Source organism: Lepidochelys kempii, chromosome 25 (assembly GCF_965140265.1).
Source record: "Lepidochelys kempii isolate rLepKem1 chromosome 25, rLepKem1.hap2, whole genome shotgun sequence".
In the NCBI taxonomy this organism is placed as follows: Eukaryota; Metazoa; Chordata; order Testudines; family Cheloniidae; genus Lepidochelys; species Lepidochelys kempii.
In genome coordinates, this window is record NC_133280.1 from 12,919,955 (window position 1) to 12,947,303 (window position 27,349).

The following is a 27,349-nucleotide window of genomic DNA, read 5'->3' on the forward strand; positions in this document are numbered from 1 at the left end:
CAAATTGTTTTGAAACCAAAGGGAGTTGAGAGGAAGGATGACCTTATGGAATGGGACTCAGGGGAGCTCAGATCCATTCCCAGCTCTGCCATGGACTCCCTTGGGCATCTCTCTGGGCCTCAGTTCCCCATCTGTAAAATGGGGATGCTAATCCTTTGTCTCCTTGATTTAGTTAGACTCTTTGGACAGAGACCATCTCTCACTATGTGTCTGTACAGTGCCTAGTACAGTAGGGCTCTGATCCTGACTGAGACCTTTAGGCGCTACCGTAAACACAATCAGAAAGATGATTACCAGCCATGAAATTATACCCTGGAAGTGGTATAACGAAGTTGTCTCCCGTATGATCAGATGCTTCCTTCTCCGGTCCACATCAGAATCTGTAATATACTATATACCAAGCAGCCATCCTGAAATGCTTGAGCTTTCTGAGCCACTTTGACCTGTCTTATCAGCACAAACGTGAGAGGCTTTCTATCAGAGACTGTTTAAGTGGCAAAGGTCATTTGCAAGTTCTCAGCCTGGGTACCTTTTCTGCCTGCTGTCCAAACATATAATGTTTATCCTGGGTTGTTTCTTCCTAGGGACAGATGCCATTGTTTCGCTCCAGCTTTTGACAGGTCAAAGTCATGAGAAGCTTTTCTCCAGTATGAAATCCCCTCTCCCCTTGTCACGGAAAGCTTGTTATCGTTATGGATCACGTGAATGCCATTCCAGAGGCTCGAGGCCAGAGTCAACCTATTCCCAATAGTTCTGCTTCATAAGCTCATTTTGGGCACCTCAGACCATGCTAAGCTATTGATGAATTTATGAGTGGCCAGAGTAACTCACTGTTCTTTAAAGAGTCCTCTCCTGGTTCCCAGCATTCCAATTCTAGGTGCTTTAAGGTCTTGGAAAAATCTCAATTCTAGCTTGACTTGGGGACTTCTCTAGTTTTTACTGAGCCTCCAGCTCACTTCTCTTGCTCTGCTGCTTGGACAAAATATGTTTTTGTTTGGTTTTAGTTTATTTTCCCCTCCCTTGCACTGCAGGCTGCAGTTTTACACAGCCCAACTGACAGCAGCCTGACACTACACCAACAGCGGCCGGTCCCCTCTTCCCAAATCTGTTCTCTTGCTGGCCATTGCCGCTGTGATCATACATGATGGGACCACGTGTGAGCCCCGTTGGTGTGGGGAAAAGGCTTTTAGTGGCTGGGCTTGATGAATGAAAACAAGTAAAACTGATGGACAAGTGGACAGCTTTATGATAGCTTCGTGCTGACAGGAAGAAAGATTGGTTGACAGTGGCTTGATAGAGAAATATCTTGATGGGAGTCAGATAAAGAGATGTATAACCTTGATGACAGAGAAGTCAGTTGCACAGGAGGAGGAAGAATTCTGCCTTTATTTTTGGGGGGTGTAACACCCACAGTTCACTAGCATTTTCAATTGAGATTTGCTAAATAATTATGCAAATCCGTATTGTATTCATACTGCACCTATCCAGAGAATGTATCCAAGGTGCTTTCTAACAGAGCTTGTTTTGTGTTAAAAAAACCACCCCTCCTCCAAAACTAAAGCAGTAGCTGAGATTAAGGGCCAGATTTAAAGAGGTAAATAGGTGCCTAAATATGCCGCTAGCCACCCTAAACATGCCGCTAGCCACCTCGTCAGATGTACAAAAGCATCTGACTCCCACTGACTTCAGTGGGCAGCTCGTCATTTTTAACAAGCCCACTAGGCGCCTATCTGCAGCTTTAGGTGCCTAAACACCTTTATAAATCTGGAGCTTCAGCAATACTAGATTTGAGTGAGGGCATGGCTTTGTCATTTGAGTGGCTAGACTAGACTGGACGGAGCTGCAGGCTCAAATCCCCCCCAGCATCAGCTTATCCTGTTGAGGTGATGATTTGTGCTTTGGGATCTGAAACTATAAGGTGCTGCGTGCCCTCAGCTCTCACTTGAAGTCATTGGAAGGTGAGGGCACTTTGCAGTATCAGGCTTTCATCTGAGGCCTGTAAGTGGCTCACCATATACTTTACTGTGTGTGGGTCTTTTAGAAGAGACCTTAAATAACCAAGCTCCTGTCTGCCTGCTTGGAATATAACGATCCCAAGGTGTTTTTCATATGGATTTGCTCCTGCATTCCTGGCTAAGAGTTCTCCTCCCCTGCACTGGTGTTAGAAAATTATCCTGCAGCAGTGGGTCGAAAACACCGCAGTTGACATCAGTGATTCTGCAGGGTTCGGGGCACGTCTTGCTCTGTCTCTGCTTGAAGGTGGGTGACTGCGTGCCAGCAGGCCACCCCTGTGTTATACAGTCTGTGCGGGGTTTGGGGATGAAAGGTGCTGTGTATAATGGGATAGGGCTATGAATGCAAAGGGCCAACTGGCATTGCAGTGGCTGTATAAGTGTTAAGTATGATTATACATGTTGTCCGTCTACAAGAGCTACGAATGAAAGTGACCTATCAATGCAAACTCTCATATTATTAGATTATTATTTGATTTGATCATGGATGATCTAGAGATAAAAAGGGCTGTATAAACGCAGAGTATTGTATCTGATCTATCACCCCAGGTAGTCGGCCTGGCTTCCTACACCATATTTGGGCCCTTTGACTGTGTTTTTGTGATGCTGATCCCTTGCAGGGGTCACTCAAAAGACCCCCAGGAACAGACGCCTAACTAAACCCACCCAAGCCTTGAGACAGGGCGTGAAAAACGCAGCCCAGGTCCATCCAGCCCAGCCGCTCCGGCTCTCGCTGAGTGCCACTTCCAAGCCTTCCCGCTCGCCCCCCAGAGCTCAGACCGACTCGGCAAGAGACCCCCACCGGCAGAGGTGGGGCCAAGCCCGGGTGAGCTTGGTGCCGGCCAACCAACCTTGAGCCCGGCGCCCCGCCCCCGCGAGTGGGGGGCCGAGCCGCGGGTAGGGTGAGCGCAAGTGGCAACAATGTGAAAAGATCGGTTCGATTCCCCGGCACCCGGCGACTCCGGCCAAGGAGCCGCTGAGCAGCGGGCGGCCCGGGCGGGCGCTGCAGCAGCCGCGGGGGCAGGGAAGAAGGGGAGCCGTTCGCCTGCACATCCCTGCAACTTTGGACTGAGGGATGGGGGGGGCCTAATTGATGATCATGCTGCTCTTGCATTAAAATACAAGGGGGGGTGGGGGGGGGAGGGGGAGACGGGACGAGGAGAGGCCTCCTGCCCCCCAGCCCTCACACCCAGCCGCTGCCTTTTGCACTTCATTTCGTTGCCATGTTGGGTCGCTTGGTTTCTGCCCAGTTCAGTCTGAAGTGAAAGAGGGGGAGGATCCTGGATGCAAGAGGGAAGCTGCATATTTCTGTGAGCAAGGGACTGCGCGGGAGTAACCTGTTGTAGGCTGGAGCTGATCTTGGCACACGCCTTTCAGAGCCTGTTCCCCAGATCTCCTCCCATTCTGTTTTTACAGGTGTGGGGAAGGCACCAGGAAAAAAAACAACAACCCAGCAACTCTTTTAATGGGGAAAGAAAGGGAAGAAGGGGCCCTTTAAGAGAAGAAGAACTTGGATAAAAGTTTGCTTTGGCGGTGGGGGGAGAAATTATTCACTCTTGGAAATATTTTTTCTCTCTTTTGCTGGGCCGTGGAAGTGCTGGGGAGGATGGGTTGGCGCTAAGACTCTGAAGGAACCCCCTTTCCCCCCTTTGCACCGCTAGTGCTGAGGGCCAAGGTGCCCGCTCTCTGTTTCTTTCCCTCCTCGGAAGCCGTGGGCTGTGTCCGCGTGGCAGTGCTCTCGGGCACTGAGAGCCACACGCTTTGCCTGCTGACTTTGCTCCCCTTTGGAGAGGGCTGGACCATGACTGCTCAGGAATGGAAAGGGGATCATTTGCAACCTGTCGCCTGATTCTGCCGACTGCTGCTGTTCCTAGCTCTCGTTTTCCTTTACATTTGCACCGGTTGGATTGAAGATTTTTTGTTTTTAAAGACGTGGGATCCTTTCACTTCTCCTGCAGGAAAACCACCGAAAGAGTTGGAGAACCAGGGACTTCGGTGGTGCAGAGGGAATGCACGAGAACAAGGCGAAGGGAGAAAGTTATCCGTGAATTCCCCCCCCCAACCCCATCGGACTTTCATCCACCGCTGGATTGTTTAAAACAAAAATTCCCACAGCCCCACCTACACCAGTAACACCCAGATCATACTGAAGACTGTCAATACTTTTGTTTCCAAAAGATCCGATTGCAACAGACTTTGCAACAAGGGGCGACTGCACACAGGAACTGCACATGCTGCCTAGCAATGATTGCAAAAGGGGATTCACTGCTCTGAATGAATCAGGAGTGTTTAGTTGCATCAAGAGAAAGGGCAGCCAGAGGCTCTGGGAATAAATGAACCGGTTGCATTCTTGGTAAAGCGAAGCCTTGCAGATACATCGGAAGGTGGGGGGAGGGGGGAAGAGAGAAAAGAAGGAAGAAAGGACGATAAAATACGATGGTGCATTTGGAGGTGGCCGTGCTGCTGGTAGCCCTTGTCGGGGTTTGTGTCTGGACTGATGATGCTGGGAAAGTTATCTCGGATCGTTATGCTGTTTATTGGAACAAGAGCAACCCCAGGTAAGATGGACAGAAGCCAAATGCATGCACCCTCCACGCCCGCCCCCCTTCTATGCAAAGCCAGGGCAGCATCAGAGAAAGAGCCAACATCCCAGTGTTCTCCTGCAGCCCTAGTAAAGAGAGAGCTGTGCTGGGGGGAGGGGGCTGGTGGAGGTGGGAGAGAGAATCTGGCTCACATCATCATTTTGCTGTTGTACATGTGTTTGTTTGGTGGGTGGTTGTGTTGGCTGGGACAAGAGGGTCTTTTATTCTCCAGGGATGCGCCAAGCCTGCAACAGAGCAGTTCCTCTTGGGAGATAGATCTCTCTCTATGTATGCATGTAGGTATAGATATATATACACACACACATATTTTCTTCTCCCTCTCTCCTCTAAAAAGCCCAGTGGCAGTGATCAGGACAGAATGCAAAGTTAATGATCCATTCAGGCTGAGTCAGGCTGAGGCAAATAAGGTGAAAGGTGCAAATCAGATGGTGTCTGGGTTTTTCTGTTTGTTCAGGGAGTGGGAGCAGAAAGGGCAGGATTATCATAGACACTGGGGTGATTATTTTATATGAAAGTTGCCACCAACTTTTCAGCTCAGCCAAGGCCTGATTTCCCGAAGAAGTGAGAGAGATGCCTACCTGGAGAGTTTCAAACAGTCTACATTAATTTATTTGTCTAGTGTTTGTGTGTATGTGGGTGGGTGGGTGTTTATTGCTGACTTGTTGCAAAGCAAAGCATTCCTAAATAATGAATGGTGTCAATTTGCTCATTCAGTCTCCTCTGTTGTAAAACTGGGAGTGGCAGAAATACACATGCATACATGTGTATATAGACATAGATTTGGTCTAGCTATTATTTTATTTGGCTTCGCTTGCATAGTGATTTGATATCCTCAGGAAATCAGTATGTTTTATTAATAAAAGTATTTGTTGCAAAAAAAGCAATTCTGGGCAATATCCATTTGCAGTGAATAATGGATTCTTTTATATATATAATAGACTGCAGCTACCAGTAAGTCTCATATTTAACAGGAAAAAAAAACCCCAACCATTATATTTTATTTTATTTACTGCTGCTAGTTTTAAGGGGCTTTGCGAGAGTTTCACTTTTAAACTTGTAAGCCCTTGTTGAAACAAAACTGATGCAAACCCAATAGATATAGATATTAATTTTACAGTTCTGTTTTTTGGCAGACATGGTTCTGGCACCAAATACCCATTCACCCAGAAGCCAATTCTGGGAAGTTGTGAGTCTGCTTAGCCAAGGTGAACAAATTATAGCAGTTTTCAGAACCACTGCAGACTGTAAAATCAATTACACGTCACTTTGGAACTCTCTTCTTGTTGAATTAAACACCGTCCCTCAGATGACAGTTGTTCATCTTTCTTTGATTACTGCCTGCTGGTTCAGGTATATATTGGATGCAGGTAAATATGACTCATGTAGGAATCTTTTTCTCAGTTGCCTTTTTAAAGTTTACAAATGGCTGAAGAAGAAGCCTTGCTCCTGGTCTGAGCTGCAGTAGGTATAAAGATGAGGTCTGTGTGGGAAAGTAATGTTGTTATTACCTGAAGTGCAGGAGGGCTGCAGATTAGTGTGTATTTTTCAGTAGTGAGGATTTCCATTTCTCAGGAAGTCAGAACCTAAAAAGGCCACATTACCTTTAGAGATTCATATTAAGCCCAATAAGAACGCCCTGCCCTGCTCTACGAACCATACCTAGGAGTTCTGCAACCCATGGGTGTGGGTTCTTAAATTTGCCCAATTTCTGTTGTGAGATATTTAAACTCTTCCATATTCCTTGGTGATGAACTTTGGGTAAATTAAAGTTTTCCCTTCCATGCAAGATCCTGAGCTGGTACTATTTGGGGCTCTTGAAAACAGAATGGACCTTCCAGTTTGACTTTAAAAGAAAGCTTAACTGTGTGAAATGTATACTGTGGAGCCATGAACGTACTCTGTGAGAACCCGAAATATATAACAAAAGGCATCTTGTACTGCCACATGATTATTTAAAATAAACTCCCATGGCTGCTTCAGTGGTGAGACTAGAAAATGGGTTATCTGTGTTCAGAGGCTCATAATGGCTTTTGCGAAATATTATTCAGTCTACCAGTGTCTAATAAATAGACCACAAAACAGTGATTACATGTGGTGTGGAAACCTGAGAATTGGGAAACAAGATTTCCCAAATACTGTAAAGGAGGAAAAAAAATTAAAGTTTTTTTTCTCTTTTCATTGCTGTTGAAAAAAATGGTATTTGGTCACTTTAATTTGTCTTTGAATTTAATTCTGCTCTTTTAGAGGTTAATTTAAACAAAACAAAGTTTCAGGTTTGTTGTAATTCTTTTAAGTCTGAATTTTTTTGGAAAACAAAATAGTTTGAGTTTTAAATCAAAATGAAATCATCGCCCCCCTCACAACTCAGGTGACTAAGACCATAAGGATTTCCCCCTCCCCCCCAAACTACTTGAAATAGACAAATAAGTAGACAATTCCATAGAAAGCCTACTTTTTACAATTCAAAAAAAAAAAAGTTCCGCTAATCACAGAAATCTTCTCTATATGGAACTAAATATAATGATCATTGAGTTTGGAGGAACAGTAACTGTACTAATTTTATTCACTAGATGGTTTATATGTGCTGTTTCCTTTAGATCTTGTTTTTTTTATTTGGGTAAAAAGCGTATTTTTCGGCTATCTTCAGAACCTGCAGAGTGTTAAATCCGCGCAAGTATGGAAACATGAACCTTAGCTGATCCTTATGTAAAGACCTGTGCCCCCCTTGTAATCGTGAAATAGACAAATAGGTAGCAAAATAGATGAAATGTTGCTTCTGACATGGGGAGACCTTTTGCGCTTCCAGTGCTAGAGATATTTTCCCCCCTCTTGCTGTGGGAAAGCTCCAAGGGGAACCTTTAATAGAGAACTTTTTATTTTCCAGTTTGGTTCCTGACAGTCTGAATGGACTCTTCATTCTAGAGTTGATCTCCAGTGAAATTTTTTCATTTTATTAGAGCTCTCCCAACTGTATTTCAGTGAGGATCTCTGTCCAAATGAGCATAGCATGATGTACGAAGTGGGTGCTGGTGAGACAACTTGTACATGGGTCTGTGGTGCAAGTCGGTCTGTCTCACTAGTATGTCACTTATATAATGTATCTATAGTCACCTATAGACTGTTAGGTGCACACAGGGTTAGGAGAATGTTAAGAGTCTTCTTACGAGCTTTATTTATCCAGCCATCACATGTTCTCTTGGAGGGATAAACAGGATCCTCAAATGTACAGTTTCTTCCAGCGTCGTGTCTGCTTTGCTCATACGATAACCCTAAAGTTTGGGAATCCCATCCTTTTGTGCGTGCATCCCAGTAATGGCTTCTTTATGGGCCGATTTTGTTGCATATGGATTTTATTATCTCTCTCGCATTTTTGTGGGGGGTTGGAAAGGAGAGATTCCCCCCCAACACCCACCCTTACTAAGTTTTTGGTTACAGCTTCAATTCCTTCCCAGCTTCCACGGCCTTTGCTCTTTTCTTTTGTTCTGTTAAATGCCAAACATGTGCGAGGGCCCTTACAAGACAGAATGGATGTGGCTTTAACATATGTTATCTGACCGATCCAGCTTTAGGATCAAGGTCGTTGGAACTGGGGGACAGTACTGCCAGTTATTTTGGGTCAGTTTCTGTTACTAGGTGCTCAAGTATTGTTACAATAGTACTAAAAGCTGAAATTAATTGATGGTACTTCACTCCCCCTTGATATAAAGATCTCAGTAATGATGCTCACCTTCTGTTATAAGGCTCGTGACCTTTACCTCCCAACTTCATGAAACACCACTATAATTGCCCTTTTTGCCACAGCGCCTCTGTCCAAGCCCCGGGGTGGGGTTATGTAGGAGGGAGTTGGGGTATTTACCACTTAAAATAATGTTTCACAAGGAAAGTATATCTGTAAAGAAAAGAAATAGGGCAAGGGGGTGGAAAAATGAAAAAAAAAAAGCAAAAGGAGAAAAGGAAAAACGAACAATGAACAGCGTCAGTGGATTTTAGCGAGATGCATTAGCAGCATTTGGATCCAGTTAAAGGTGCCGAATTTTCCTGATGCGGTTCTGTCCCGCATTGTGGTGTGCCACACGTGTATGTCTCCATTCTGCGTGACTGAGTGCAGGAAATTTAGGGCAGTTTATTAGATGTAGTAAACACAGACATTTCTGTTGAGTTTTCTGTTCGGTTTTTAAAAAACCAACAAGTGGTGTTTTTATTTATTTACCTCTAGAGGTGGCAGAGGTTTGCTTCAACCTTTAAAAAACTATTTTTTGTCCTTTTCCGTTTTGATTTATGTTCTTTTCCATCTTGTTTAATAAAGGAGAAATGAGAAATATTAAAAAAGAAAGAAAGAAAAGGAACAAAACCATAATCCTTAAAACCCGCCCGCTTGGCTTTGCAATACATGTTTTTCCTTTTGACTTGTATTATAATTTACACTCCATAGAAGCCAATGTTAAATCTCACGGTCCACATGATTTGTCCGAGTTGCACAGTAATTCCACACTCGATAATTGTGACCAAATTAAAAATGAATTGTAAATTGAGACACTATGGTCTACCCGTTCTGTACACGTTTTTAATACAGGTAGTCTCAATAGATTGTGAGGGACATATTTATAAGGGTATTTTAACCATGCATTTGGAAAATGATAGATAAATTTTATTAAATAAGTCTCATATTGGGCAGTATCGAAATACCTGTAGGAGAGATTAGCTAGATCATGTATCTATATCTATATCTAGCTCTAGCTCTCTTTCTATATATACACCCACTTATATACAACATATATGTACTTATATACACACATTTATTTGTGTGCGCGCGCGTGTGTATGTGTGTGTAATATATACACAATAATACTTTTATATAGGCTTAAATGATGGCGGTAGCAGTTGTTCTCATGAAGCTGTCAACACCCCAATCAAGCCGCGTAAAATGGACATATGTGTTTCCCATCCATAGATGTATCTCTACAAATCTATGTCATACTATGTTACATGCATGTTGACTATAATATCTAAAAGGAGGGACTTTCATATTGGTTCACTCAAGCCATTATATGATTGCATGCAAACCCCAACGTACAAACCATGAATGTTTAATTTCTAGTGATGGAAAAGAACCTGATTTGGAACTCCAGTCCATTGCTCGGCCAATGCAGGATTGTTTGCTCCAGTATATTTTCTAGAGTGCTGTACCTTAGAGTTTTAAAGGTCCCGAGCGGGGGGGTTTTCTTATGCAGCACCCACATAGACATTGCATATATTTTTAATCCATTTGGCAGGGAACCCTTATCTGTAGGGCTTGTGAGCCAATTGTTTGGGTTGAATTAAAAATACAGGCAAGGCAAAGCCGATGGAGCGTGGGGAGTTGAGAGAGTTTTGTGCGTGTGGCACGTATGTATCTCATGCCATCAGTTAGAACCAATACTGAAACGCTTCCAAAATCTGTCCTCCAGCTAGCTGGCTCACGTTATGTCCGTCGATTGGAACTCACCTCTACGAACTCTGGTAGCTGCATTCGGAGTACGGCTGTTTAGTGGGAAGGAACGACTTCACTCCAAGAGGGCTCTCTGATACTGTACGGCCAAAAACCCCACCAAGCCCGCACTGTCCTGTGCATGATTGAAAATCTCTACAAAGGCAGAGGGAGGACTGTGGATTTAATATTTGTCTCCGTTCCCCACTCTACCTGCAACTATGTAATAGGCAGGTTATAGTAATTCTAGAGTGACAGCTTTCCTGCAGCAAATGCAGGTCCTGTGTATGCAGCCATATATTTATATATATAGAAAGGAAGAAATGTGCAGCGTATTACGTATTTTCTCTCTCTGTTCCCAGTAGAGGGACAAACACCGTAAATGGTCTAACGTTTACCCATGCCCTGTATTTACCTGCCAAGTTGTTTCTTTGCCTCGGAAGATTTATTTTTTTGATTTTTATTGTGTGAGCGCCTCTGGGGTTTCTTCTCTGCTCTCTTGCACTCCCCCAGTTTTGTGGAAGTCTGGGATCAGCAAGCTGGACAAATAGTCCCCATCAGGGAGGTAAACCCTTAGGATGGGGCAGGCCACGGGGCAGATGACCAACTGCATGGTGATGCTCAGTGACACTCCCCCCAATGGGAAGAGCTTTCTGGGGACTGTCCAGGCACCGATCTCAGCCCTGTCCAGAGTGGGGTTCAGGTGCTCGCAGATGAGTTGGTGAGATGTCAGAGTTCGTCTTGCTGTTTGGATGTGAGTGGGAGGTTCCCTTCCAGACAGGGCAGGTTTGAAGGCTGATCCGCATTCCCCTGTCCCTCAGTGGGGACAAATTCCCCCAATCCACGTATCGTGCACACACTGTTGTCTGTGTTATTTCCCCATAAACGGTGGAGTCTCCTACCTGAAAAGCTTTAGCTAAAGGCATCTGGAAGAGGCACTTCTTTGTACTCCAGGGCGCTGGCTGCTGGCATGGGTCGTGCTTTACCCAGGAGTTCAGTGCATAGCAGCTATGAAGGAGACAAAAAACAAAACAAAACCCCAGAAACTTAGGTTCTTTTGGCTAGTCTGGGATCTGGATGGTTTTGCTCATACACAACTTAGGTGGCAACGGTTAAACTGTGATGGGCCAAATTAATCACCAGGATCTGCTGACTTAGTGGAGTTGCAGCAAAGGTGAATCTGGCTCAGTGAAAACACTTTTATTTAAAGTAGAGGAGCAAGGGGCACACGTCTTTATTATTCTGGGGAGCGGTCGATGCCAGGTAGAGATGATGGGGGATTGAACAGGGCAGTTAGAGCCCACTGGGAAAGCGCATGCATTCAGTGCCAGGCTTCCAGCTGGCCTTGTCTTCAAGATCTCTGCTTGCCAGCACTTTCCGTGGGACCTTGGGGTTGGCGATGGTCCTTTTGGATAATTTCTCCAATATCTCCAGCTCATGCCCCACACAGATTTTTCCAAGCATCGCACTGGGATTTTTGCACCAACCTCTCCAAGGAAAGTGTCTAACTCTACGCTCAGACCTCTTTAAAGCCCAGTTAATTTCAGAGTCCTTGACAGAGTGCAGATAATTGCCCCCACACTCCATTAATGCCGTGCACTGCAGCAGGCTGTCGTATTTTTTGGGGGTGTGTGTGAAAAGGCTTTTTCGGGAATGCTGATTTGAGATGCAAGACGCGACCGTCCGAACTGCCCCGCTCCCCTCTGATACACGTGTCATTCTCCTCTGTTAGCCCTTTTTAGTTTTCATTTATTTTGTTTTCCTTTTGTACAAAGATTGTTTAAAACCTTGCCCCCACCCCTTGCTCTCTCCTTTCCAGGCCGTTAAGCCCTGTTAGCTATTCTTCACTTACCGAGATCTGTAGCAAGCACAGTTAATAAACAGCAGATACAAACAGGTCCAATGTCTCTGACAAGATTTTCTCTCTCTACCTGTCTCTCTCTCTTTCTAGGGATTGCAATTACATTCCCCACTGGTTGCACATTTGGTATCCAGATGCTGGCTATGTACAGAATCCTAATATAAGGCTGGAGCTCGGAGGTTTGAGATGGAGTGAAACTGTTCGCAGGTTCACTACTCACCTATGCACTCCACACATTAAATCCTCTAAGCCATCCACCTGGTCTTTGTGCGAGAGCAAAGCAATAGGGAAAGGAGCCAGAGTGGGAACGGTGGGGAAAAAGCCACTTTGAATTGAGACATGAGGGCTTTATATCTCAGCCAAACGTATATCTACATCTACATACAATACACATGCATATAGAATCTGTCTAGAGGCATGCACGCATAAATTTATCTCTTTGCATTGATATATAATATATACACATTTATCTATAGCTGTCTATGGGTGCACACTCATCTCTATATTTATCTATAATACACACACATGTATGTATATATAATGCGTGCACACGTATATCTATAGGCACACATACATCTGTATGTATCTGTAATGTGTATAACACATATTTATAACTGTCTGTCTATAGGCACACATCATATCTATGTTTCTCTAAATAGGTGATACTTTCCCACACATGTGTATATGGTTATAGAAATAGTATGTTGTATAAAACAGCCCTTGGTCTCAGAAGGTGAAAATTTTGGCTCTTCTGCATTAGGAGTAAAGCAGGTTTTTAGGGACTGCCCCCCGCCAGTAGAATTAAATGAATCTTTTGGCAGGTGATCACATCTGAGCATTGTCACCCTCAGCACTGATGAGTGTTTTAACATTTTTGAGCTCATCACATCTTATCCCAGAGGCAGCCGCATTCCAAGCCCTGAATTCCACCATTCTCATGTGCCCGTGGCTTGTTAAAAAAAAACCAACCAAACCCACCTCCCGCCACCCCCACAGCCTTTTGTGCCTTCTTGGGTGAGAGGATGAGAGGCGCTTCTAGAAAGGTAAAATATTAATATAATTGCAGCGTCGTGTAGCTGATCCTGCACACTCAAGCCCCTTGCTGCTTGGGTGCTGTCTGGCGCCGTGCAGACACAGCTTGGGAGGTGAGGTCCTAATGTATCAAAATGGGGAGAGAGAGAAAGCAGAATTCTCCTGCGGCCTGTGACACGCTGATATTTAGTAGTTGAATTTGTGGAGCATCTCTAAAATCAGTTTTCAGAGTAACAGCCGTGTTAGTCTGTATTCGCAAAAAGAAAAAGGAGGACTTGTGGCACCTTAGAGATTAACCAATTTATTTGAGCATAAGCTTTCGTGAGCTACAGCTCACTTCATCGGATGCATTCATTGGAATGCATAATGCATCTGATGAAGTGAGCTGTAGCTCACGAAAGCTTATGCTCAAATAAATTGGTTAGTCTCTAAGGTGCCACAAGTCCTCCTTTTCTTTTTTCTAAAATCAGTGACATTCCCTGAGCAGGTGTGGTGATTCACTATGGGGTGCGGTGGGGAAATCTGAACTCTTCAGCCACGTGTTTGCCAGCGGAGTGCAGTTTGGAAAGGCTAGTCTAGAAAGGTCTGCTCCCACAGGCTGCGACTCCTCTTAAAATCTCCCACCATTGCACTATCACCAGGGCAGTGCTAGCAACTGCAGGAGTGTTAGTGTAGACAGGGCAGGGGTGGCCTGGCAGTTGTGCTGCTCTATGCTGCGGTTGCGGTGGGTGGGAAATCTTAAGGAAAAAGCCTAGCACGGGCAAGACCGATGAAGGAAAGAAGGAAGAAAGGAAAGAAAGAAAGAGGAATTGTGTTAGAGTAATGGATAGGATTTATTGCATGCACTGCCCTGGCCTGCTTCCCTTGCTCTGAGTCATCCCAGCTCCATCCAGACAGTTAATCAGCATTTATTAGTAGGTGTTAAAAGTGACTTCATTTATTTATTTATTTCTCCACTTTGGTTGTTGATGCTGTTGCTGCCAGGCTGCTAAACAGCTTGCCATTGTTCAAGGGCTAATTAGCTCTTAATGAACCTCCTTGCTCGAAAGCCAGAGAGGAATGGAAGGGTGTGCTGTGGGTTTTTTCCAGGCGCAAGAGTTGAGGGCAAACTGCGTGTCCGAAAGAAAGCATGGCAGGCCGTGAGTGACTGCAGCATAGGGGTCGATAGAGGGATGCCAGGGAAGGGCCGGGGGGCTCGGTCGGACTCCCAGTTGAAAGTCAAAGAGGGGCGTGCATCACCCCCCAAGATCACGCCCTTCATCATTAAAAAGAAGGGGTTTAGTTTTGCACTGATCCAGGACTGAAAAGCTCCACTCCCCAGACTAGTGACAGTTAAAATATCCGTGGTGTTTACGCTGTATGTCCTCTGCTCCCACTGCTTCAGAGCCTGTTCTCAGAGGGTAACGAGGGGAACAACCTGGCGATAAGTCATATCCTGGGCTTGAACTAGGGAATTTTCGTTTCTGTTTTAACTTCTCAGCTCCAAAGTGGGTTTCAGAAAACATGTGCAGGAATCACAGGGTGAGATTGTCTGGCCTGGGTTACGCGGGAGGTCAGACTAGATGTTGCTAACAATCCCTTCTGACCTTAAGAATCTAGGACAGACTGGGTCTGCTGTGAGGAAAATAACATTTTCAATGGTCGTCATTTATATGTATCACTATCGAGGACAATCATTTTAAAATGATCCATTTTCATTCATATGTGCAGCTGTCCAGGATGTTCTAAGCAGATTGTACAATGCCTAACACAACTGGGGCCTGGTCTATGACCAGTGGTCCTTGGCACTATGGTGATATAAATAATTAATAGCAATAATAATAACTTGCTTACAGCAGCCTCACATATCAGGGCAGATCCTCACTCGGTCCAAGTTCACTCAGCCCAACCCTGTTTTGGTTGACGTCGCCGAGCCGAGCCATCCTGGCAGGAGAAGATCAAGTAGGGCTGTGGCCCATAGCGAAGCTCCGTTGATGGGGAAGTAGAATCAGTCGCTGTGAGTCCTGAGGGGTAGGGTGATGGGACAATGTTTGTATAGGGTAACATGGTTGCGTGTGAAATAAAGGCTTAGACGGTTCTGCAGCACACGATGAGAACGCATGTTCTCTGTGTGTGTGCATGTGTGTCATATCTAGCTTGGGTATTTGAACCAGTATCTTAGTGGTTTCACTCTTGTTACCAAATGGAAGAGGGCAAGAACAAAATAAGGTTTTTAATGTTTGCTGTGTTCCTTTCACCCCATAACTAGCCACGCAGAACTGGATCAAGCCACTGGAGCTCCCTGCGGGTTTGAATGGGTATGACCCATTGTCTTTTAAAAATAGCAGCCAAAGGGGGCCTGATCCCACAACCAGGAAACGCAGGCATTATCCCATTGACTTCGATGGGAGGTGGATGGGGGCCTTTGATTTCAGTGATGCGACTTGCGCCAGCAAAGGAGGCAGGATTGGGGCCAGGGTGGTATATTTCTGCTAGCGAATGTACCGAGATCCCTGAATCTGAAGCATGCTGCCCTCCACTGTGCCCAGGGGACTCCCCTGTGCTGCTTCAGGAAAAGAGCTGGCACTCATTGGAAAGAGATGGCTAGCGCTGAGGGGTGCCGCTTCCTAGCCATAGAAGAAAGTGTCTGGCCAGATCGCCAGAGTGGCAGAAGGAATGGAGTGAGTCCTCTTCTCTCTGCTCATTGGATGTGGAAGAGCAAACCTTGGGTATGTTCACGTCGCGGCCCCATTCAGCCCGACTCCTCTCTCCCCAGCTTGTTCCGGCGGCTGGGGATTGGGAGCGGGTGCCATGGATGCTCAGTCGTGGCACGCCTGCAGCGGCTCACGCAGCTCCTCTCTCTATGAGTCAGCTGGAGAGGCGGACAGGGTTGAAGCTTGGCAGACTTGATGAGAAGAAGGGTCCTCTCCAAAGCGAGTTCGGAATCCACCCCCCTTCCCCACCCACCTCCTGGTCTGACTGAAGCTGGGCTTTGTGTCCTGCTGTGCCCCGGTCTGGGGGCGGGTAGGAGGCTCCGAAACATCAGATGGGGGGTGGAAGGTGGCCAAGCAACAACAATGGAAAAATAAAGGGTGGAAATTGACTTGCTAGAATAATAACTAAGACGGGGAACAACTTTTTATCCCCCCGCACAGCGCGGGGAGCTCCCGGTAATGCGGTCGGGCTGTGCGGAGGGTGGACCTTGCCTCTCCTGGATCTGACCCTATTCTCAGTCAGCCGAGTGTAAATCAGGAGTGACCCTATTTACACCAATGTAATTACACCAGTGTAAGCAAGACCAGACTTAGGCCCTAGTCTGGGGGTGATGGGAATCTCAGGAGCTTCTTTCTAGCCCCGTTTTCCTGACTCGTTGTGGCACGGTGGGTTGAAGGGCCACATCATCTGCTGGGTTAAATCGGCAAAGCGCTGCTGAAGTCAGTGGATCCAGGCCAGTTTATGTCAGTGCAGGATCTGGCTCTAGGCTGGACGGAGCATGAGAGTGATGGGACAGCCCTGACCTCCCCCAGGCCCTTGGGTGGGAGATGGATTGTGGGAGCATTTCCCATCACTGATGCTTCTCGTCCGGTGATGGACAGCCCTGCGGAGATGGGTGGAGGGCCAGGGGAGGTAAAGGAGAGTCCTGCTGTGTGTGGATCTGACAGAATTCTGCAGCAAGGAAGGGTGTGCAGGAGAGAGGGGGGAGCCTGGTGTGCGTTTGATCTTTCCCCAGTTAGCATGTTAATGAATGCACCCTGGGAGATGGGGTGGGGTGGGGGCAGGGGAAAGCAGAGCTGCTGAGTTGGACAGGGCTTTCTGACCCTATAACGGAGATCCCAAGTCCTTGGGCGGCAAGGAGGATCCCCAGTTCCCTGGGTTTCCCTAGTGCTGTCCAAAAGACCCCCTGAAGGTTTGGCGCACCCAGCTCCTGCGCTGTTGGCCAAGAGCAGATCTTGATGCCGGGAAGCAGGGCCCTCAGCATCGCTGGCTGTATTGATCCTGGAGAGAGATTTAAATGCCACAGAACAAGGCTATTGACATCTCACGGCCTCCAGTGAAGCCAAATCAACATCGGGGCTAGCAAGGTCTGAGCTTTCCTTTCCCAGCTCTGCTCACATTTGGTTTGATGTTTCCGTTCAGGTTGTTAATTGAGGAAGGTGGGATGCAGCGGGAGGATGGAAATTAAGACTTTTTAAACACCCCCCCGCCCCAAGATTGGCATTCCAGCACCATGTATCTCCCCGACATGCTAGATGAGACACGGCGCGGTACCACTTACAGGCAGGTTTGGGAGCAAGATGCTGATCTCTGTCCTCCCCTGCTGTTTCAGGAACAGTGTTAGCAAAGTCCCCCCAAACTTTGGTCACTGAAAATCCCCCACTCCTCCAAGCAGGAGCTGTTCCCCAGAGTCAGGCAGCCTTGGTCTCTTTCAGCGCGTTTGCTCCACCCGACGCTCCGATTTTTTCTGCCCCTCTAAATTCTTTTTCCCCCCTGGGCCTGGCTCGGGTGTGCTATAGCAGTGACTCGGAGGTGTACCGTATTGAAGGGCATTGATCTGGCTGCTCCAAAAGGCCCTTCCGAACAGTCCAGGCTTCTGCTTACACTCAAGATTCCACCCGTCTTGCACTATGAAAGTGACAACATGCTGTACCCACCAGAGCCCATCTGTAAATACGAAGGTTATCTCCGCTGAATGCTGCAGTAGCATTCCTGTAAGTGGTAGCATTTAGGACCATTGCTCACGACTCCAGTACTTTTTATTTGAGGAAGAGAGCGTTCTTTTCCGTCCTTTGTTAACAACCTCCCAAACTCCCTTTCCCCCAAGGATGAAACCTTTTTATCTCTGGTTATTTTACAAAACAAAAATCCCTGTCTTTGAATTTTATGATTTTATTTTCTAGTGGGTCCGAGATCAGCTGCTTCTGTTATTGTAGGATCTATACCAAAGGCATATAAACGGCCAAGCTGATTTGTAACAATCAGAGATGGAAAAGACCTATTAGATTGTTTGGTCGGTTCTCCCTCCTGATGTATCAGAATTGTCTCCTAAGTGTGTTTTATTAGCGCATTGTCCAGTCTCATTTCAGAGAGAATATTTGCTGTTTCCCAACAAGTTTGAAACCAAATGTTGTAGGATTTTTGCAAAAGGGGAAAAAATATTTGTATAATCTTATTTGCTCTTTAACATTCTCTGAGGAGCAAACCAGACCCCAGTAAAAACCTCCCCATGGGCTAGGAAATAGACCAAGTGTTTGGACTACTAATAAAATATTTCTGATCAATTGGTCCAGCTACTGAAATTCCCTGCCAGGTGGGATTTCTTACTGTGCTTTCTAGTGGGTTTTTATTTAGGCTGGATTGGGATATTTTTTTAAAGCCCTATTTATGTTTGCAGTGAAATAAAATCCACCAAGCCTGACCCTGTAGAGAAGTTGGAAAATCGCAATTCTTCCTCTTTTCAATCTCGTTTCTACTGAGAAAAGCCACCAGCCCTCATGCCCTGCACCAAATCCAACCGCAGTGGAATTATTTCAGCGGCTGAGATTTCTGAAGTCAAAGGAACTGGTGCGTGTGTGTTGCAGGAGGCGGTTGGAGGGGTAGAATGGCGTCTCCTGATCTGTGGGAGGTGCGGACGTGGAGGATTCTTGGGGGGAATATGCAGGGCTTTTCAAGATCTACTTTCCATCTCGCCGATCTGCCTGTGAAATTCCTAGCGGGGTGGGTTGGGTGTGGAACAGGCAGCCACATAAAGGTCTTTGAGCCATAGACCAAGGTGACTAGGGCATCGTAATACACTTACCAAACCATAGTGCAAAGCACAGAGAAAACACAAAGCGACTGAGGAGTTGCGGGAGTCACAATAGATTCCCCGGCGGGCGAGTTGTGGCATATTGAGCTGGGAGAGTAGGTATTTCATGGCACGGGGGAACATAGATTTCCTCCATATGGATAAACCCGCACCCTCAGTTCTGCCGAGAGCTCTCCAGAACCCTGCCCCGGCATAGAAGGCAGGAGTCCTGCGTACTTTTAGCTTTATTCCCCCAGACGCATTTATATTTGTAAAAGAAACTCTCGCATGTGTGATTTTTAAATGAAGTGGCCACATAGGTTCCTTTGATTCATTCTGCCCCACAACCACCCCACCCCAATCTGGGGTAGAGAGGTTGGTAAAGAACCCAATCGTGCTCTGTATAGATTGTGGCCATTCCCCCTTCTGTCTGCTCACCCTGCTTAGATCTATGAGTTTTGGGGCTTAGCAAATATCCCGTACTGGGCAGTTTAACTAGGGGTTTTAGCCTTGTGACCTTGAGATTGTGGGGGGAGAAGGAAGAGACTGAATCAGGGGGTTCCCACTGTGAAAAACCAAGCTTGCAGTTATCTTAGGTACCAGTGAGGTGTCTCTCCCCGTGAGCCTCACAGCTGGGGTTGGCGTGGAGATGCCTAAGCCATACAACTAAGCCAGCTGCCAAAAAACCAAGAGATATCAGGAGCAGGGGAAGCTGTTTCCCAGCCAGCTCGATAATCCCAATTATTATCTGGTTTCTAGATCAGGATTCTTATTAAATCTGGCACAGTTGGATTTGCTGTTCCGGCCGCCTGCCTCAGCAAAGGGCTCGGAATGGATTTATCTCCCACAGATTCAGGAAGGAAATTGAGTGGAAAAAAACCAGCGCCCCACAGGAATGCTTGGTATTTTGGAGTAAGCAGAGAAAAAGTGGCCGGGGGTTGGGGTGGGGGAGTTAAGAGGGGTGTTTGAATTTGGGGCTGATGGCTTTCCTCTTTTGAAGTGACAATTGAAGCTGATCTGGTGATGGTGTGGGAGGAAAAAGCTCTAAAATGTTTGCGTGTGCACATGTGTGTGTGCATGTGCATAAAACCACATCACTATGGGCCTGACTCTCGGCTGCCCGGCTTCTTCTTGCAGTTATTTACACTAGTGCAAAAGGGGTGAAACAGAACCAGGCCCTGTCTGTGCACCCGTATCTCTGTTAATATATGTACGTGTGTATTTGTATTCCTGTATGTGCCTGTCTACCTACAGCAATATGTGGATAGATACCTACAGCTGTGTAATCAGGAACAGGTTTATTTCAGATTATTTTAAAAATTTGTAAATTGAAAAACGTTTTAAAAAACTTAGTAAAAAGTGGCCTTAAGAAGAGCGCTGTGTAGCTTGAAAGCTTGTCTCTTCCACCAGCAGCAAGTAGTGCAATAAAAGATATTATTCCTCACATTGTCTCTCTCAAAAGTTTTTCGCCCTCGCTGATGAAATTATCAAATAACCCTATACTCTTTCTTTCTTTCTTTCTTTCTTTCTTTCTTTCAATAGAGAACACCCCTAAAGATTTTTATTTAAACAGAGTTTTCAACCTCTATTTCCCCCGCCTTACATTATGATTTGTTTTTTTCAAATGCATGCATCGGACCCCTCCCCTCTGTTCATTAGTATAAGGGATTCATTTCATGACTGGTCGCAGGACTTTAGTTTTGCAGGGCAATGTGTTTTTATAAATCTGAGCCATTTATTTTGCCTCACAAGGGCCCTGGGTCCCATCCTCTGACTCACCTCTAATTCTCCATCTGCGAGTTTTCTCTACGTGGTACATTTGCAGCGCTGGCTTACAGACCCAAGGGGCTGAGTCCAAGTGACTGGACCACAGAGGGGACAGGTAACACTGCTGAGGGAAATGGTACAAATTGGAAAAGTTTTCCCTATGAAGTTTACTACTTGAAAATAAATCTAAATTTCCCTCCCCTGCTCCACTGAAAAACCAAGGACCTGAGCCTCAGCTGGTGTGAATTGGTGTAAACGTCAGTGCTTGCTGGGGAATTGGCCCATTGGCTTCAGTGGAGTGACGCTGATTTACACCTGCTGGGGATCTAGCCCTAAAACACCTTTTTCTGGCAGCTGGGATTCCAAAACACAATCAACAATGTTGTGCATTCGCCCGTAATAATGAGGCTGACGATTCACGGCCAGATCAGAAACCAACTAGAGCAAAGCGCCCCAAAACCCTGAACCGATCCGGGCGCGGGGTGAGTGTAATTACGTGATTAGCAGCATGGCAACAAATGCAGCCTAAGCCTCTTAGCCCAACTCATTTACAGCACTGGCTGGATTGCAATCGGCACCTCGCACTGGGGCGAGCCGGGCTGCTGGTGCCGCTCAGCACAGAGTTTTGCTAGACCCTAGGCTGGGCTATTGATTCAAGAGGGTGCAGGTCCTAGACCTGTGTGGCCTGATCGTGGGAGGCACAGCTGCTGGGGGCATCCAGCACCTCTCCAGATTGCGCCCGAAAGCGGAGGAGGATTTCAAACTGGCTGCCGAAAGTCAGGGTCCGTAAATCCCCATGTTAGACCCCCGAGTCAAAGTGGCCGGGGGTCTAACATGGGGATTTACGGACCCTGACTTTCAGCAGCCAGTTTGAAATCCTCCTCCGCTTTCGGGCGCAATCTGGAGAGGTGCTGGATGCCCCCAGCAGCTGTGCCTCCCACGATCAGGCCACACAGGTTTTTTTCCCTAGAGGAGCTGGGCTCCTGCTGACCCCATCAAAGCCAGTGTGAGCAAGAGGGGCTCAGCACCTCTGGGAAAAGCCTGGCGCTTTTCCTTCAGTGCCTAAGCGCGGGTTGAAGGAGCGGAGCTTTAGGGATGGAAAAGTTCAGCCTAGGGTTTTTGTGGTTGATGGAAATGGCCTTTGCCCCCGAGACCCTGGCTCTAGATGCCCCGGAAAGTGGACTCTGTCTCATGAAAGAAACATCTGTGTTCCCTGCCCTGCACTGCTCTGTCGCCATGGGCTCTCTCCTTCTGTCTTTCTCGGCAACTGTGTTTCCGTCAGACTCACAGTTCTGTCATTTCCCGTCCTTTTTTAATCCTGTTTTATTGTTTCTCCTCTTTTTCTTCTCTCCCCTCTCCTTGGTCAGTTTTTATCTTCCAGTGTTTCCTCTCCTCCCCAACCCCATCCCAGTCTCCCCCCATCACCCCACTCCCTGTCCCACAGTCTTTCCCTCCATATGTACGCCTTGATCCTCTCTGCCCTCTGTTCCGAGCCGCATCCTTGGGTCTCCGTCCTTCATCCTTCCTGGCAGTTGCTTTTCTCTCCCCCACAACTCCTTTGGTCCTCTTGGGATGGGGGCTAGATCCCAGCCCCCTTCCAGATATAGATGAGGAGAGTGTTTTGGAGGGTGAGCAGGTGCCGGGATGAATTTGCCGGTCTCACCTGTCAAACAGAAGTGAGTTGACAGCCCAAAGCTGGGTTCTGGCCTCTGCAGTCACACAGCCTAGATACTGATGTGAACTATCCCTCTGCTCTGCATTGTTTGGGGCCTTGGACAGGGGATGAATTCTTAGAAGTGGAGGTTTTTTTAGGTATTTTATTAAAATAAATGACTGTTATTCCTGATCTTGACGGTTCTGTTGTCTCGACAGCAACCTCACGCATTGGGGACTGGAGGCCAACTTGAAAATCCCCAAACTTCCTCTTTCCATTCCAAGTTTCCTCGAACTTAGAGGGTGCCGTGACTTACAGCTAAATGGAGTGTTTCCCTCCCCCCGCACCAAAAAAAAAAAATTTCTTTCCTGGCTCTCTCCTCTGCAGTATCTGAGTGCATTTATCACAATATTTCTCTCCCCAGGAGAGGTTCCTGGGCTTGTCCATATAGTCCCTCCCGTTCTCTAGATCCTTGAGACAGAGGGAGTTATGGAAACATTACACCTCTCCTGTGCCTGGAGCCTACCTCGTACTCCCTCTCTTCCTGCATCTCCATTACTGCCTTTCCCGGCGCGGTGAAGCACTGGGGATCTGGAATGAAGCTGTATCCCAGTTGTGCCGCATGCTACTGCATCTCAGATGTTGGCATTTGGAAGCAGATGATTTAAGTGCTCCTGTTTGGACACCTGTTCTCACTCTTTGTGGCTTGTCCTCTCCAGGGACATCGTCTGTAAATACCTGAGCCCCTTTGAGCTGAGCATCGCTGTTCCGGTGCAGAATAACGCAAAAGTCCTGTGGGCACTGGGCCCCCGGAACTCCCCTTAAATACTGTGCCAGCTAAAACTGTTTCTCAGGCCAGCCCCAGTTTGGCTTTTTATTTGGCGCAGGGCAGTGGAATCCAAACCCAGCTCTGGACCTGGATTTGCTTTCAGCTGTTGGGCCTGAAACGGTCTGAAGCAGAACCCCAGGTCCAAACAGCCCTCTGCCTGGGATCATAAACTAAATCTGACTCTGTTATTCCTGGTTCTGACACTCTCTGGTTTGGCTGGTGCCGGACACAGGTGTGTGCCATTCGGACCTTTAAAAACCCCAGGGCCTGGTTCTCTACCTGTCTTGTAGGAGCAGTCAGGTACCTTGCCTGTCCGACCCAGCTGGAGCACCTCTTGGTTCTGTCCATACTGCGCTAGAGACACTTTGACTGGAACCCTGGTTAAACCCAGTTGAAACCTGTCTCCTTATCTCGGTGTCCTGGCTCCAGGATGAGCCGCAAACTCTCGAGCAGAGACTAACCCTACAAGTTTAGTGGGTATTGTGGGATGGCGTTTGGGGTGGGGTAAACAGATGGACATAGAGGGCAGGTCTGTTTCCACAGCATGGGAATGTGGTATGGGGGGTCATGTTCATAGGGGAAGTCGGGCTCTACGGGGTTGGATTTTGCGTGCGCTCTCGCGCTTCTTTTTTATAAACCAGTTACTGTCGATCCAACACGTTTTGGAATTCTCATTTACTCTTTAAATTTCTTGTATAATTACCTTTTATGCCTGCCCAAACTGGACTCTGTTCCCCCTTTTCTGCTGTCCCTGTTGGATGTTAGGTTCTCATGGGCTGCGGTTCTGAGCTCCAAGCCCCAGTGTGGTTTCCGCCTGGTCTGAATTCTCTTTACGCCCCATGAGCCCAATGCCCAGCCCCGTCTAGAATCTTCATTTCTGTTTTCACTCTGGGACTTCACTGATTTGCACAGATTTCCTGCGAACCATGAACTTCAGGGAAAGCCGCCCGTTGGGACAGATCCTTCGCTGGCAGAGGTCACAACAAACCTGCATCAGTTGACACCAGCTGCGGATCTCGGCCCTGTGTCTGTGCTGTAGAGAATTTTTTTAAGTTGATTAAAAATCATCATAATCTCTTCTAACCAAATCAGAAAGTGAGACTTTCAGACAAGGAGAAAAGATGCTCGCCTGGTTAATAAAGACACAGGGCTGGGAGTTAGGTCTCCAAGGTCCTATTCCCAGCTCAGTGCATGAGCTCAGGCAAGTCACTTCTACTCCATTTCCCCACCGAGAGAGTGAGGGTTCCTCGCAGGAGGCTAAATCAATTAATTAACGTTTGCAAAGCGCGTGGCGAGCTGGAGCTGGGTGTTGCTATCCAAGTACAAAGCACTGCATCAGCTGCAGAGAGATGGTCCTTCCTGAGCGGTGTAGGTGTCTTGTTCCGTATCATGTCCTCCCACAATTTAGACGCTGGCCAGACCTAGATTCTGTCGTCAGCACTTGGGGTTCAAGCTGGAGCCAGGGGGGCTCTGGCACTTCTTTCCACAAAGCCTGGCTGGGAGAACTCCTTTATGGGAGCTGGAATCTCCAGCTGTAAGCACTGGGCTCGTAGTCCCACCTGCAGCTCCAGGAATTCCACCATTCCCAGCTGGAGGGAGAAGGCTGGCTGGTGAAAATTGCTGACATGCTTTTAAAAATGCACTCTGTAAACGGCATGCTCCCCTCCCCGCCACTGTGATCCCTGCAGCCTCCGGTGCCCATGTACACTGTAAAACTGGGGAGCCAGTTACAACACAGGGGCAACTTCCGGCGTGGTTAGAACGTTGGTCAGTGTAGCTGGGCCCTAACTGTGTTTTACCCCCATTCCCATGCTGCTGCCTGGGACAGATTGTGTGGTTAGAGCCTCTCTAAGCTGCACGGCCGGGCGCGTTTTAACAACAGCGGGGCTCAGCTTTATTAGAACTCCCCAGCCCGGCCGACATTCTTGCTTCTATGCTGTAGACGGGATCTTCTTGGATCCTGGAGGGAAGAATCTGGGCTGTCTGTTTAGTGGATGAAGGTATCCGATTGCAGAGGGTCACCACGAAATGTCCATGTGCCAACGGGGGAGGAGGGCACAGTTACTAAAGTCGAGCCTCTGGGGTGCAGGGGAGAGGCATCCGTCTGATTTTTTTTTTTTAAACCATTTAATATTTGTTTCACCTTATAAATCATCCCACCCAGCCAGCTCGGATTTATGGGCCCAGGTGTAGCTGCAAGGAGATGAACTCGGTTGCTGGCGACCAAACTGGTTTAATGTTTTTATAATGATGGCATTGCAGGAGCGATTTCGTTTAAGCGAGAGGTCTCTCTTGGCCATAAATCCTTCCCCAGACAGGCTGGGAGGCACTGCCAGCTGCCCAGGGAACGTGTGAAAGGAATAAGAATCGGACTCACAGGGAGGGACGGGTCCCGGCAGGACAGAGTGAAATCCACCAGGCCGTATAGTTTTGCACTTAGGGTTTGTTTCTGTGCTGGAACCAGTTACGAAACTGACACCCGGACACAGCATGAGGCTGTCGGGTCTTGTCCAAAGCCGGCTTCCACCTTCCTCTGGATTCTGGGCCACCTCCCCAGTTGGTGTCAATCAGGATAGCTACAAGGGGGCCTGCACCGATTGACAGCATGGGGCATCTGGCCATAGATTTGAAGTCGGCCAAAAACGGAGCCGGTTTTCTGACTCCCGTACCCTCCATTTTAGGGGTTTGGATAAAACAGTCCCTGGATCAGTACCGGCACTGGTGGGTTGTTTTTGGCTTGGCACCCTGACTGCTGTAGATTTGCAAAATCTCAAACGTCCCTCTGAGTTAGTCCTGCTCCTAAGTGTGTCTCTGTTTATCCCCATATCTGTGACATTGGGGGCCAGATTCTCACCCGTAGCTATGTTGAAGCAGACTGCCCCGCAAGCTGTGACATTTATCCAGGGGGAAACAGACATAAACGTCTCCTTTAAATGTATTTTTCGCTCTCCCCTCAGCCTTGTCCGCTAGCTGGAAAATGGCGAATTTAGGGGGAACCTGTCTGTGCTGATTGGGGTTATGAAGAAAGGGATGACAGACACTCTGATCTCATGCTGATTATGACCCATCAGTGCCTAGACAGTTAGGATTTCCTAATGGCTTCAACTTTCCCAGCAAAGAATTTAGCTGGTGTAAATTGACATTGCTCCGTTGTCTGTACTGGGAGCGACACCAGTTCACACCAGCTGAGGATCTGGTGTATAAGTGGAGTGGAAGTGGCAATGTGACTGGCTCTGTCAAATGGTACCAGGAATCCAAATGGGATGATGATTATATTTACTAACTGTGGACTGAGACTGTTGGGAACTCTGCGTTACCACTAAAGAACCAGCCACGCATAGGTGCTGGAAGTAGAGGTGCGGGGGGTGCTGCTGCATCTCCTGGCTTGAAGTGATTTCCATCATATACAGGGTTTACAGTTTGGTTCAATTGCTCTCAGCCCCCCCACTTTACAAATTGTTCCAGCTTCGCAGGCGATGTAAATCAGCAGAACTGTGCCAGTTCACGCCAGCTGCGGGTCTGGCTCTATGAATTAAAACAGCCTCAACGACAGCTGACTCAGAAGCGGTTGTGCTAAAAACATGCGGGTTGTGACGGTGACTGGAGCCGCAGAAATATCCTGGGGAGGGTGGATGGATGGACAGAGGCATGTTTGCGGGTGTGGTTGAAAAACGGGGAGCGAATGACTAGGATCTTGCTTGGAGGGCTGGGACCCCAGGAGTGTGAGTCTCACACCAAATAAAACAAGCCAGAAAGGGGCAAAATTCCTATAGGGCGGAGAAAGGCTCAGTGGGATTTCCCTTGCGCAAAAAGTGGCTCCTACACCAGCACAAACGAACCAAGTAATTGACGAAATTGTAACATTTCGTGCTCATTAGACAGTGGGAAGCAGCTGATGGTAAAGCGAGCCCTGTCCAAAGTGAGCAGAGGCTGGGGAGGAAAGAAGGGGGAAGGTCTCCCCCTTCCTGCACCCTGGGAATGGACTGGGTGGGAGCTGGTGGACTGGAAAATTGCAAACCTATGGCAGCGAGTGCAAAGCCACTGCAGCTCCATCTGCCGGATTGTGGGGTGAAAGTCCTGGGGTGATTTTAAATGCATGGCAATATGCAAATTGCACTTACCCCTGAGCCGAAGGGAAGGGTCTCAAAGCACCACACTAACTGTGCAGAGAGGATTCCTGCAGCTACCTCTGGGGTGGAGAGTGGCAGCTAGGCAGACAGCTGTGATGCACAGGAGGGAGTGAGATTGGGGAGCCCCATATTAAAATCCTATCACCAACTCCGAGAAGTGTGGGAGCGGATGGTGATTCCTTTCTTGCTTTCCAGGACACAGAGAGGGTTGATTATTTGCCCTTCCTTCT

The 27,349-nt window shown here is 47.4% G+C and overlaps 1 protein-coding gene across 1 annotated transcript in view; it reads left to right on the forward strand.

Annotated features, from left to right (window-relative positions):
* EFNA2 (ephrin A2) overlaps window positions 1-27,349 on the forward strand; it is a 155,287-nt gene that overhangs the window by 11,694 nt on the left and 116,244 nt on the right. The window contains exon 4 of the mRNA XM_073324585.1: window positions 3,429-4,570. Within this exon, the coding sequence (XP_073180686.1) occupies window positions 4,449-4,570 (122 nt within the window). The 5' untranslated portion in view covers window positions 3,429-4,448. The remainder of the gene's footprint in view (window positions 1-3,428; window positions 4,571-27,349) is intronic.